Source organism: Hypomesus nipponensis, chromosome 19 (genome assembly GCF_054491055.1).
Source record: "Hypomesus nipponensis isolate SF chromosome 19, ASM5449105v1, whole genome shotgun sequence".
In the NCBI taxonomy this organism is placed as follows: Eukaryota; Metazoa; Chordata; class Actinopteri; order Osmeriformes; family Osmeridae; genus Hypomesus; species Hypomesus nipponensis.
In genome coordinates, this window is record NC_140379.1 from 14280550 (window position 1) to 14294263 (window position 13714).

General features: G+C 44.4%; 1 protein-coding gene across 1 annotated transcript; it reads right to left on the reverse strand.

Moving 5' to 3' along the window:
* Positions 1-418: 418 nt before the first annotated feature.
* vstm2b (V-set and transmembrane domain containing 2B) lies at positions 419-12549 on the reverse strand. The gene is made up of 5 exons (XM_084682823.1): positions 12477-12549; positions 11584-11771; positions 10693-10722; positions 9802-10201; positions 419-1361 (listed from the first exon to the last, which is right to left on the reverse strand). Exons 1-5 carry the CDS (start codon positions 12547-12549, stop codon positions 1273-1275), a joined length of 780 nt encoding a protein of 259 aa, XP_084538949.1. The 3' UTR covers positions 419-1272.
* Positions 12550-13714: the final 1165 nt, after the last annotated feature.

Below are 13714 nucleotides of genomic sequence, written 5' to 3' on the forward strand. Positions count from 1 at the left end.
GTTCTGCTTCGACTGGAGAGCTTGTTACGTGACCTCAGCACACGCGGGAGGGCGTCTCCTGCACAGAGATTCACATGTGTTGTTGGTGTCTGCCTATGTGTAGACAGGATGTTCTGTGATGCCTCTAATCACATCAATCTTGACTAGAATATGGACCAGGATGGCCCAATAGAGAGTCTTTGGTTAGGTGCGGGCCTGCAGGTCTGTGTGTATGTGTGAGGAATTGAGAGTTTCAGTCACAGATTCACACTGTCGGGATCATTATTTATTACAAAAACAACAACCTTTATTTCAACTGGTGTTGGCAACATACCAATACGTTTTTTTTTTTCTTCATATAAATGAATGTCTTACCTTGATCACCATATCTTTGATAAAAATAAACATCATTGCAGGTGACGAACAACAACTATGGTAATGTGTGCCTTATTTAATCAAAATATATCAGGTCATATTTGTATACAGCATGAATCAATGCTTAAATGAGTAACAGAACAGAGAGAGTGGTGGCTTGGGGAGACAGAACAGAACACATAGACTCACACACACTCTGATTGAGAGAATCGTGAAAAACAGTCCTGTGAATGACACACACCTCCCGCGTGAAGTCATAAAAGATGGCTGACTGCTCAACAGTTCATGCAGATGACCCCCCCAACCCTCCCCCTCAAAAAACTATAAAACCAAAATACTAGTGGTGTATGTATATTACATAACAAACTCAGATCAACTGTAATGAAAGCAGCGGTGATCAAAAATAATTAGGAGATGAAATATTAAAAGTCTAGTCAAATGAATCAAATTTGAAATATCATACAGATGTTACATTTAAAAAAGAAAGAAAAAATCTAAATAACAAGGATAGAAACCAGAAAATAAATAGGAAGGGCCATGCATGAAGCAAGGCAGAGGCTGTCTGAAGACTGGATGCAGCTCTAATCAAGGTGGATGACAGTGTGTGTATGTGGACCACAGTTGTGTGAGGCTTGTTATCACAGACACTAAACTCCTGTAGATCATGCTTCCCATACCGCCCACATACAGTTCTTCGACCCCTCCACAATCAGGTCCTCAGTTAGTCCGTGTTTGAAGACCACACCTCTACTAATTCAGTCTTTTCTCATCTTTCGTTAGTCTGTTCTTCTCTGGTTGCATTGCTCCGTTCTCCTCAGTGATGTGCCTTACCGGTATACATCTATTTATAGAATATTTTCCCCTTTGTTTGGTTGATAAAGTGAACATGTTGTTGGGTTGTTGTTTGGTTGAGGTCTCTTAATGGGCAAACAGGAAGGGGAGGAGCTTATGCAGGAAAAGGAGGGTGACAAGGAGGAGTGGGTCGATGGTTGTCATGGCTCCGGAACCTAGGTTGACCAAAACAACAATGACAGAATTATCAATACAGTACTGTATTTTTTTATGTTTCAATGTTGTTTGTGAGTGTGTCTTTGTGTGTGTGTGTGTATCACAGATGTGTGTCTCGTATAGCATAGAATATTCCAGCACACTACAGCATGCATTTATAAACACCCTGGCTTAAGAGGAGCTCTACCAAACTACCTCTTCACCAGATTACCCCTACCCTGCCGAACAAATGTGAGAGAGTAGCTATGTACAGAACAACAAGTGAATGTGGTCTGGTTTGTCAGACAGAGTCTAAAAGAGGCAGTGGCCTAATCAACTGTATACAAAGTACATCCACTCTTTTTTTTTTGATGGAGGCACAATAATCTAGTACTTATCTACCACTTATCTGCCATAACACACCATTCCAGTAAATGGGCTTTTAGAGCATGCCCACTTCTGATGTTTCCTCTAACAGTTCCAAGGACAGGTAGTTTAATACTATTCTAGGTAGGGAGAGTAGTCTAATGTATAGCGTGGCTAAGGGGAGTGGTAGACCTGGGTGGGTGGTCTCTCTCCCTCTAACACTGTTAGAGCTAAAGGGGGTTGTATAGAGAGCTGTAGAGAGAGACTGTAGTGAGAGCTGGAGAGAGAGAGCCTTAGCTAGAGAGAACTGGAGAGAGACAGTAGAGCAACTGCAGGGGTAAAAGCTGTTTCATTATGATGATGAACAAGGGTGACTACACCACCGGGTAAACAAACCCTGACACATACACACCCATCAAACAAAAACTGAAGAAAAAAAACAGTGTGCACACACACACACCAACAGGAGCGTGGGCAGAACACAAACATCTACCCACACATATACACACACTCACACACGCACATACAAACAAACAAACAAAAGGCAGTGCCAGATGGATGTTAGTGTTAGCAGACACAGAAGTGTAATGAGAGAGTGTTTAGCTGGGCTGCAGCTCCTGTGCTATCTGTAGTGTGAAGCTGCCGTCTGTCTGACATGCTCACCAGTCTCCCAAGGCCTCGCTCCACAATGCTCTGCAGCACATACACACACACACACACACACACACACACACACACAGACACATACACACACCAAGTACAACACACACCACATAAAACAAACACACAACACATAGGGCACAAACAGCACATGCAACAGACATGCACACCAAGTACAGCAGACACACACACAGCACATATAGCACACACGCACCATGAACAGCACACACACCAAATACAGGACACACAAAACACATGTAGCACACACACTTGCCATGTTTTCCACTTCTTGTACACTATATTTGATATACATGTCTCTCTCTCTCTCTCTCTCTCTCTCTCTCTCTCTCTCTCTCTCTCTATTTCTCTCTCTCTCTCTCTTTCTGTTTCTCTCTCTCTCTCTTTTTCTGTCTCTCTCTCTCTTTCTGTCTCTCTCTCTCTCTCTCTCTCTCTCTCTCTCTCTCTCTCTTTCTGTCTCTCTCTCTCTCTCTCTCTCTCTCTCTCTCTCTCTCTATGTCTCTCTGTCTGAGAAAAGGGAGGTTTCGGGTGACAACTGCTTATACAAGGGGCAGCAGGAGACAGCTGTCACTGAACAGCCCCTGTCCATCACTCTCCCTTGCGGCATTATCTCCTCCCTCATCACCTCCATCTCCTTCATCATCCCCTCTGACCTCCTCCCACTCTGCCGTTCCTCCTGTGCCTTTGTTCATCACTCTTTCTTTTCATCTCCCTTTCCCTCTCCTTCACCCGTCTCATCAACCACTTTCATACATTTCACTTTTACATACACCAGAGCTCATCTTCTAAAACGTTTTTGGGAGCTTTATTACATTTAATTTTTAGAATATGCCCCATTCAGGATACCTGTTACTGTGTACAACCAATTAGTCCAACATCAAAGACAATGGCTGGGTTACAAAACCTAAAAGGTCAAGTAAGTAAAATAAGTTTTAATACAAAGTGATCTCAACAAAAGAGTTGCAAAGAATGTATTTTGACCCTTTTAGGTATAATACTGTAATGACATCAACACAATAGGAACCAAACCACTAATCCCACACATCACCCAAACACTAGGCCTAATCCTGTTCACAACAGTATAAATAACAGTTTTACAGATATAATGGCTATACCTCCTACAAATTTTGGACAACAATACATTTTGACAAGGAAAACTTTTAATCATGTTCAGAACTAGACCAGATACCTTCCACTGAGGAGCAGATACGTACTGACCAGGATATAAACCGTATCAACCATGGCAATCATTGTTGTTCCAGATCTAGCTCTATAATGGGCTCTGCATTTCTTTAAGTTAACCAGTTTACACAGCTAAATATTCAATGTCTGCCAGACATCGAGCCAACTGCACACAAACAGCATCTTATTGTTCAACAGTAAAGGCCAGGTAAAGGTCCTTCATAGATGATCTCCCTTATAAAGGCAATCAGACTTCTATGATTTACATACAAAAGCCATCCGTTTAAAGTAGACTCCAGATCCTGAAACCAAGCTTAATATACCCATCTGTCTGGGATATGGATCAAGAAGATGAGAGAAGAAGAACGAAGAAAGGAAGGATAAGAATGAATGAGATTGACTGCAGCAGCATGAGCTTAAATCAAAAGATCAGATTTGTGCTCAGTGAGGAAAGAAGGCTCCAGACCAAACCCTAGGCTGATTCTGTGTACAGAATCTGGCTGTTTGCTGTGATTCCACTGATGACGTGACCTGCTTACAGAGTAAAGACTGTAATTAGCAAACACACAATCTGACAGCTAGGTTTCTCTCTCTCTCGCTCTCTCTCTCTCTCTCTCTCTCTCTCTCTCTCCCTCCCTCTCTCCTCTATCTATCTATCTATCTATCTATCTATCTATCTATCTATCTATCAATCTATCTATCTATCTTTCATTTGTCACTCGTTTGATCTTTCAAACTTTTTCTCCTCTCCCCAACGTATCATTCCTCCTCTCTGTCTATCTTTCTCATCCTCCTTTTCTGTCTCACTTTTTCCATTCTCACTACAGTAACTTCCCCTTTCATCCCACCTCTCTATCCTACTCTTTCGTTTTTCCACTTAGTAAAGTGATAAGTGCAACAGTGACTGGAGCTATCTGCTTCTATCGTGGCTATTACAGACATGTAACTGGTGCCTCCAAAACACTCTCTAACTGTATCCTACAATCCTCTGGGCTTCAAACTGCAGGTTCTTGGCAATTTCCAGGCCTTTGTGAAGGCTACATCTGCATTTCTCTGCATGAAGAGTGATAGAAGTGCATGTTTGTGTTTGTTTGGAGGGCTGGGAGGACCCTGAGTGAAGAGCAGTGATGGACTAAATAGAAGGTAAATTGGAAGGACACAAGAGGGACCAGGATGCCTGGTGTTTTCTCTCCCCCTGCACAGCCCTCTCAGAATGCACAGCAGGCTCAGGCATAATCACAATGTTTAAGGGAAAGGGGAGGCCACTTATCGTAAACGATTTTTCGGAGACAACTGACTGTTCTGCCATCATAGGCAGTGCCACCACAGTGAGAGTTGACTGGGTTCTCCAGGGGAGGTGAACTGATACAGGACCAGTGTGTTCATATCCTAGCATGACAATGTGTTCCTCCAGATCTCCAACATTCTTCCAAAACTGATAAACCTACACCTTCATAGATAAGACCCCATTGCATTCTGGTTTAAAGACTGATGAAGAATACAATTAATTTATTGACTAGTTGGGGATGATAAGCTCAATAATAAAAACTGTTGAGGTTGACGAAACAAATGATGTGATGCCATATCCACCATCTTACCCAGGTTTTTTCTGGGATAATCGTTGCTCATCATCATGGCTGAGAGGTTGTGCTCCACTGAGTGGCTGAAAACCGTCAACTAGGGGTGACAGTTAAGCCTCTCCCTGGATGTAATCTATTGTGTAATCATCGACATTCCGGTACTTTAGATGGACCATGATATTCTTATAGGAACAGATTTGGTAGCATCTGGAAGGGCTAGGGGACCTCTCAATGGGTAAGGACTTGGATCCTGAATTCAGGGCACTGGTGGCAATAACCAAGCGGCCTAGCCCTCAGAGGGGAGGGCCTTCTGTAGATGACAACCACAGTGCACTGCTTCTATACTACTGCAGGATGGAATAAATGGTTGACGCCGGTCAAAGTCACAGAGACAGAACACAGTGTACCGGCAGAACTGAAGAGCCTCTTACACAGCCAGAGAGCAACACACACACAGGCGGTTATCTTACCCTGGGTTCTGTGGTCCTCTTGCAGCACAGTGACATCCAGAGAGCATCTACACTTACCAGGAGTGGTCAGTTCTTCCTCTAATAATAGGCTAGCTCATCTATGGGCTTTGCTATAACTTATTTACACAGTCCTGTTGTGTCCAAGAGCTGGTTTCTAACCGGATTCATACAGGTTTAGATTTTTTGGATGTTATTCACTACAGAGATACAGCTGAACAACTGAACAACTAGAGGTTGTAAGATGTTGTGCTCACACATGGACACAGACACGCAGACACGCACACACGGTTTGTCGGCAGCATGAAGGATTTAGACAAGAGAGACCAAGGTCACCCAGGGTGGCACGCACTTCTCAGCTTTGTGGGTGGAGACCCATACTGACAGAGCTCTTGCTCATCAGCTTGTGTCTGGCTATCCAACTTCCCTGTAACCAGCAGTCCTGGTGGTTCCCTTCCATGGCATCACACCTGTCTAGTTAAAACCCCCTCTCTGCCCCAGCCACATAGTGGAGTCTTCTTCTCTGAGCCATACAGACTGTCTTTTCTTTCCTTTTATCACGCTTCCGCTCGCACTTCTGTGTCTCTCTTATTTTCTCTCTGTCTATTTTTTCTCTCCTTTTCTCTATTTCTTTCTTTCACTCTGTCTTTTATTTTTCTCAGTCAACCCTGTTTTCTCTCTCTTTTGCTTTCTGCCTTTCGGTCTCTCCCCCCTCTGTCATCCCAGTTCCAGATGGTTACACAACTGACCTATCAGACCAGCTGGTACTGACCCTGCCACAGCAGTCACATACGGGGCAGAATGGTAGAAAGAAAATCTGTTTCTGAATAATATTGTTTCTGTAAAAACATGCAACCCTTAGTCCCTCACAAACACTCTCATATCTCGTCATGCATCATAAATATTGCAGATATTCCGTGTCTTGTCAAATGTCCTGTTGATGTAGACATTGATGGACAAACTTCACATTTTGACCGACTCTCCAACTGGGAAATGTCAAACGCCAAAACCTTGGGAACATGTGATGAATATGTGACATATGTCCATCACTGATGCCGAGTCGTTGCCAAACCGTGCCTGAGACCAGACAGACAGCCCTCTGACAGTGGTTCCTTCATTCCTTGTGGCTCGCTCTCCTGCGAGGCTTCAGAGAGATGGAGGCCAGCACAGAGGCACAGGGCACGTTTATCTGTTACCCCCGCACGGTCACTAAAGCCCAGATGAAAAATGAAAATGTGAGACTCAATTTGAGACACCTGCCAGCGTGCTGAGGGCTGGGCTTATCGGCCACCCGCCCCCGGCATTTCCCCTTTAATATTAATTGTTTCTGCCACTCAGTCAGATGACATTGCAGAAAAGTGACAGATGCAAGCATTTCCGAGAAGCAGAATCTCATTTTTTCCTCTCATCCCCTATTCTACAGCTAAGTGTTGTCCTGTGGTTAGGGAAAGGAGAGAGGGCCGATCTGTCAAATCTGCCAAGGTGCTTTTTAACCTTCGCAATCTGTTGACAAACACGGCAAGGGGCTCACTTAGAGAGAGGGGAAAAGGAGGGAGAAAGCCAAGACGGATTCCTGAGTTCCTCCGTCAATGTAGAAATGTCAGAGTGGCCTTTGCTGTATTTGATTTAGACAGGCAGAGACGCATGAGGAAGATGCCAGAAAGCTTCACTAAAGGATCCTCACAGCACTGTTTTGGAAAAACACAACATCAAATTCTTGAACTTTCTTTTGAGCTCTAGTCATTAGGTTTAGAGCAGATCTTGCTTTCTAGTCTTCATACACAGCTGTCTTCTGAAGACGAGGCAGGGGCTCTGTAACAGAACCTGCAGTCTACTAGATCCTGTGTAAGTACATTGGGACAAGCCTTGGCTCATTCTGTAATTACTTTGACCCTGACCTTGTTGGCAGTGCGGAATACAGAGCAATTACACGGTTCACCAATAAAATATTATTTATCCCGATGGCCCAGGTAAATCTGCTGTAAACAAGATTTAATTTTGACAAGACTAACCTAGATAAACAATGACTGCATGGAGAATCTGAAAACAAACAGGTGCTCTTGACTCAATCTGCTACAACACTGTAGCGTAATCTGATCAAAAGAACAACTTTATTGTGAAGTACAGCGATTTCATCACACACAGCAATTCAATGTCTCTATGTGTAGGTCTATCATGTTTGAGCTCAGCCTGGTGTTTTCTGTGTTTACTACTGGAGCCAGTCGTGTGTGGATCAGTAGGCTGGCCCAGGCCCTGTATTCTGTGGATCGCCCTCCAAATGGCCGCCTGGCTGACTCGCTCAGCCGGGGATGCAGGGCAGTACACAGCCAAGACCTGCCCACTGCTGCTCACACGCACACACACACACACACAGACAGACACACACACACACACACACACACACACACAGACACACACAAACACACACACACATGCACACTCACACAAGCAAAACCTTCACTGTTTGTGCACATACACACACACACACACCAATAATAACAGCAGTACTTAACATCTAATGCCTTGTTCACTGTGCTGAACAAACCTGACGATATCCAGAACCTTTCAGGCACTGTAAATGAGTGCATCACCAGACTATCATAACATGCTTTATTGAGCTCACCTCCGTGCAGCTCAGTGTGTGAAAATGACACTGAAGGAGCCTGTTTTTTGCCGGCTGGTGCAATTGCTAACTTAATTACTCCTTTAATTTGCAGTCGGTTCCGTTCCAGATAGATTAAGCTAACTGGGGTTTTAAGCCTGAGTCTGTTTGCTAAGACTAGAGTTAAAGAAGCAAAATATTTGCGAGACTAACTTGGCATGTGAAAGAATCACTCCCTAATCACAGCAGACCCATCCCAGCAGAGTCATAATGATGGCCCCAGGGAGAGTTACAGAGTTAAATACGGAAGGGCGTGAATGTCACAGAGTCCATCCTATCCCAGAGACCCCAGTCAACAACCCAACAATAATAGGTCATAATCCAAGCTATTACTCTTATTTAAGCCAAACAACATCGACATGATATACAATATACAATTACATACAATATGCGCACTCTGCAGAATACCAAACCCCACGTACCAATCCCTCTCATACAATGGCCTTGTCAGTCAGGTGGGCAGACTGTCCGCAAACCAGCCATAAAGACAAACAGGCAGAAAAGCCTACAGGTGAACACCCAGACACCCCCACAATGCTGCACCACCCCTGCGTCAGCTGCAGTGGTGCGTCTGAAATGGCAAAGCAGGCGAATTAAACGCTCCTCACTGCAGACTGTGAAAATTTAATTATTCAGGAGTGTGCTTCATCGATCAGTAGCAAGGCGCTCAAGCATGCTCGATAGCCCCTGCCGTCACTCTCTTTTTCGTCTCTCTCTCTCTCTCTCTCTCTCTCTCTCTCTCTCTCTCTCTCTCTCTCTCTCTCTCTCTCTCTCTCTCTCTCTCTTCCTCATTCTCCAAGGCTCTGTTTAAGACAGCTTCTTGCCTGCCATCCCATTGCCATAGACATTGAGCATGGGGCGACATACCCCCTAGTCATCACTTAGAGGTTATGTATCTCAAACATTCACATATAGTCATTTAGCAGACGCTCTTATCCAGAGCGACTTACAGTAAGTACAGAGTACAGGGACATTCCCCAGAGGCAAGTAAGGTGAAGTGCCTTGCCCAAGGACACAATGTCATTTGGCATGGCCAGAAATCGAACTGGAAACCTTCAGATTACTAGTCTTATTCCCTAACCGCTCAGCCACCTGACTCACAGGTTATGTCATAGGATAACCAGTGTATCTCACTCTCTACTTCCAGGGGTGAAGGAGGGGTTAAGAAGAAATCCAAAGGACTTCATTGTATTTTGCTGAGGTCATGCTATGCCACTGCCCAGATGAAAAAAATGCTTTGACTGTTCCTTAAAATATGTGTTTCATAAATTATTGGCCTACCTTTAAAAACACACATATCACTATCTGGCCTATTTGGTCATTTTCTATTGAAGCATTTTTAACTGTCATTCATGAACATACTTCCATGGTATTTGGCAGCTCCCTTAGATTATCAAAGCAGTTGACGAGTAGGCCGATTCGGCTCAAGGTGCTGGCAACGTTCGCATTCACGCACTCACTCTGCCACCCTTTCAGTACGATCCCACTTTCTACCACTAGGGGTCACTGTTGCACTTCAACCTACCGGCTCCATGCTGTTGACGGAGGATGCCTGCATTACCGGGCCGAGGCGAGGCGGAGGACTTCGCTGCAGATGTTGTGGTCGTCGTACTGAAAGGGAGAAGGCCCGGTCCGGCCTGAGCAGGCACGCGAGGCTTTTCCTGACTTGGCTCCGATGTCGCCCGCCCCCCTATAGCCGCGGTGTTGCTATTCCTAAGCGGCCACCGATTTTGGATGTGAGACACTGCCTCCTCCGCCACCATACCGTCGCGGGGGGTCACCCGCAGAGTGGCCTGGACCTTGTATTCCTGAGTCTCATCGGACCATAAATCGGAAACACGACACTCGTACACGCCCTCATCCTCTTTGCGGATCTTGGACAGGCTGAGCCTGTGTGATATGGCGTTGCCCTGCACTCTCACGGTCTGCAAAACAGAAGGACAACGCAGTGAGGACACTGTAGAGTTCTGTCGAGGCCGGGCGCGAAGCCCGTCAACTATTTTACATCGAGGTCCAGTGAACAAAGTGTTTATGGAACCATTTGAGTCCCCGCGGAGACCTAAACTTCCCGAGCAACAGAGCGCCATCCAGGAGCAGATTGAAAACCGCACTTTGATTCATACTCCGCGACATCTAATATGTTTGAAAAACAACTAAATTAACTATTTGCATAGTGAGCGAGATATAATAACCCCAAATAATATGCCTCGCGTATGTTTTCATCAGTGCTATTTTTCATTTGACTGCTATTTGGGGCACACAGTAAATAGATGGATATTTGGTTTGGTATGTGTTTAAGCTGTAGCTACTTGATATTAGGCTAGGTCTGGATCGTTGATTCTTTCATATCAATATAACACATTCTTAGCCAAACAAAAGCCCTACAAGTATAATGTTACATTGAACAAATACTTACGCTTATTTTTGTGGCATCCTTTGCAGTGACCTGAAATCAGAAATGCATCATGAATTAAATTGTATACATTTTTATATATACATCAAACTCATGAAATTGTCTATGACAATGGAAACCATCACGTCATCCGCTGCCACAGCATTGTGCTATTTATCTGCGCTTGACCGGGAGTTGGGCTGTGACGCTGTCGACATTCCAGTGTAGCGAAGAGCGCGTTGCCACTTCAGCACCACGGACAGCAACAGTTGCGCTCTGATAAAGATGCCATTTACGAGCTTTTCAGTGTTTTCCACAGCCAACCGGATGAGTTTTGACAGGACAAAATGTTAGGCCTACTGATCGGGTTGTCCTAGGCCTAAATTTCCCTGGACAGTTTAGCCCATGCAGAGGGAAAAGGTGACTTATGTCAGAATAAGGGCATTTAAGAACATAGGCTAGGTTAATTATACAACGGGCATATTATGCATCCTGCCTGAAAACGGAGATTAACGCAACGGATTTAAATGGCCAACAAGTGCCCTTTGTGTGTGCCCCTTTTCTCCTCCCACCCTCCCACCCCGTTCACACATCCTCTAGAGTACCTAATACAAACGGAAACGCCGTAGTTATAATCCGCAGCACATCATTTCCTAATGCTTTGTTGGCAACACGTTATAAAGTCGATCAAGCAAATAGCGAAAGGGAGAGGCCAGGCAAGCATACGGCCAAGCCGTGATTAAAAGTCGAATTGTATTATGGACTAATGTGGTTTCAGTCTGTACACCCACTACAGGAAATACCTGGGCGTCTTAAACCGTGTAATTGTCACACCCCTTTCCCCAGGGGTGCCTTGAAGCCAAGCTCGCGCACTCGGCTGGAGGCAACGTTACCGGGAGGCAACATTACCGTTACCTTTGCTCTGTTCGCCGGAGCGCTGATTTGCAGTTCCTGTGCAAGTTCTTTAGGAGCGACTTCCTTCAGGTACCACCACTGGATCTCAAGCGAGAACGGCGTTGCTCCAACGGCCCGGAAGGCGCACGGCATCTCCACGTCCTCCCCCTCACCCACACTCACATCTTTGGGTACTTCAGTAAACGAAGCTGGGGGAGAGGCAGGGTATAGACGAGGGTGAAACGAGGGGTTAGAGATAATGGGGAATACAAAATAAAAGAAACATCTGAAATGGTGACGCCAGCCAACGTGCCATGATCAATTATAGCTCATCTGGTCCCTAGCTCGTTTGAATTCTACAAAGTAATGCAAATATAAAGAAATAGTAATAATTTCCTAAATGAGACTCCTGAAATGGCAAAATTACATAGAAAAAAGCAGGTCGTGAAATTGATCAGAAGTTAAAGCAAAAATGTATCTTTAGTGTCCAATAAAAATTCTCTCAGGGTGCCCATATCTATGATAACCTAAAACTAAACAATTGTAAGAAAATATATGATATCTGTCAAGAGGGATTCCTCTCTATAGAGGAAGAACAGTGAATCACATCTAAAAAGAACAGTTTAGACAAACCTGCAGAATCCTGATATGAGTCTGCGTAACACTCTAATAGACCATAATTTATTGTCCCTTTATTAAACCCTTAATAATCAACACAAAACCATAAATCCATGAAATAAACGACAAGCTGCAGCAGAATGATGCATTTGGAAGCAAAATGAAAAGCAGTCATGGTCTCGCCTGCTGTTGATATGAAAACATCTAACGGCAAGGATGATTAACAACATGGTTGGATCAGTCTTGTATGGAAAAAAAAAGTCTCTCCATACCAATGACACTTCAAGTTTACTTACCATGTACACAAAATAACAACGGTGTATTCAGAATTAAATAATAAAGAACGCCGTATAGTCCCCGTTTTTCCATCTCCTAGATACTGTAGTTAGACTAAAAGAGGACTACTGATGGTCATTTGACCTAATGCGTTACTATATGAGTATAATTCCCATCATAGGTTCGCTGTAGTCTGTAGTTTGTCTTTTTTTCTTGTTTCCAACTTTGAAGATCCATATAACAGAGGCTACTCCATGTTACGACGTTGTGCCAAACAAGCAAACATTTACAATCCAGAGATGCGCATCAGAAATCCCTCTCGCGCACAGAAACGCTACTATGCGAATATACTTTTCTGCGGCTGTTCTGCAATTCTTTATTATCCTTTTATAACGATGACTTCTATTTTCCGTGGTGCATTACGTCGAATCCAAACTTCTCTTCGGCTGAAAGACACCTGCTCATGGTGATGTCTGCAATAATGTAGGATATCCCGGGCAATTCTCCGACACCCATCAAATAACCATCCCTGGGTCCGAGCCTAGAAAGAGGACCTGACGGGGAGAGATTTAAGGAGAGATTCCCGTGTTTTGTATCACGACCTGGAGGATCAGTCGATAGTTCCTTCTATCACCACCGGATCCCTCAGCTTTGTGTGTAAGTGCATACCAGTGAAGAGGCGCCTGTGCATTTCCAGAACTCTCGGACTCTCACAGTGTGACATGCGCGCGACGCCACCGATAGCCCCTGACGCGCACTGGAACTGAACCAACCTTTTCTGTCTCTCAAATAAGCGCGCGCCTACAACCTACGAGAATAATTTTCACCACCTGACGTCCATGCCACGCCAATTCCGAAAATACTCAGGAGCAAGATGATTCATGTCTCTTTCTCCACAACAGCAGCAAACCTTACTGAAATTAACTGCACTGGACTGTGGCAGTCTCATTTGATTCTGTAATGTGGATCTTTAAAACTGCGGATCCCAAAAAATACCCCCCACACCCCTAATATATCCGTCAGCTGTCACGCAGCCTCCGGTATTAAACCGCAGGGATAATCTGTCGTCCGCAAGACAATGTGATAATTCGGATTAAAATCCCGCTGTATGAGGTCTACATTACTACTATTACTATTCGACCTTGGGATTCATCATGATTTTTTTTTATAGGACCTTAAAAAATATTCAACCATGTCACAAGCAGGTAAGCGATGTGCTATCTTGAAAATTGAGTCTCATTCAGTGAAGAAATGCTTT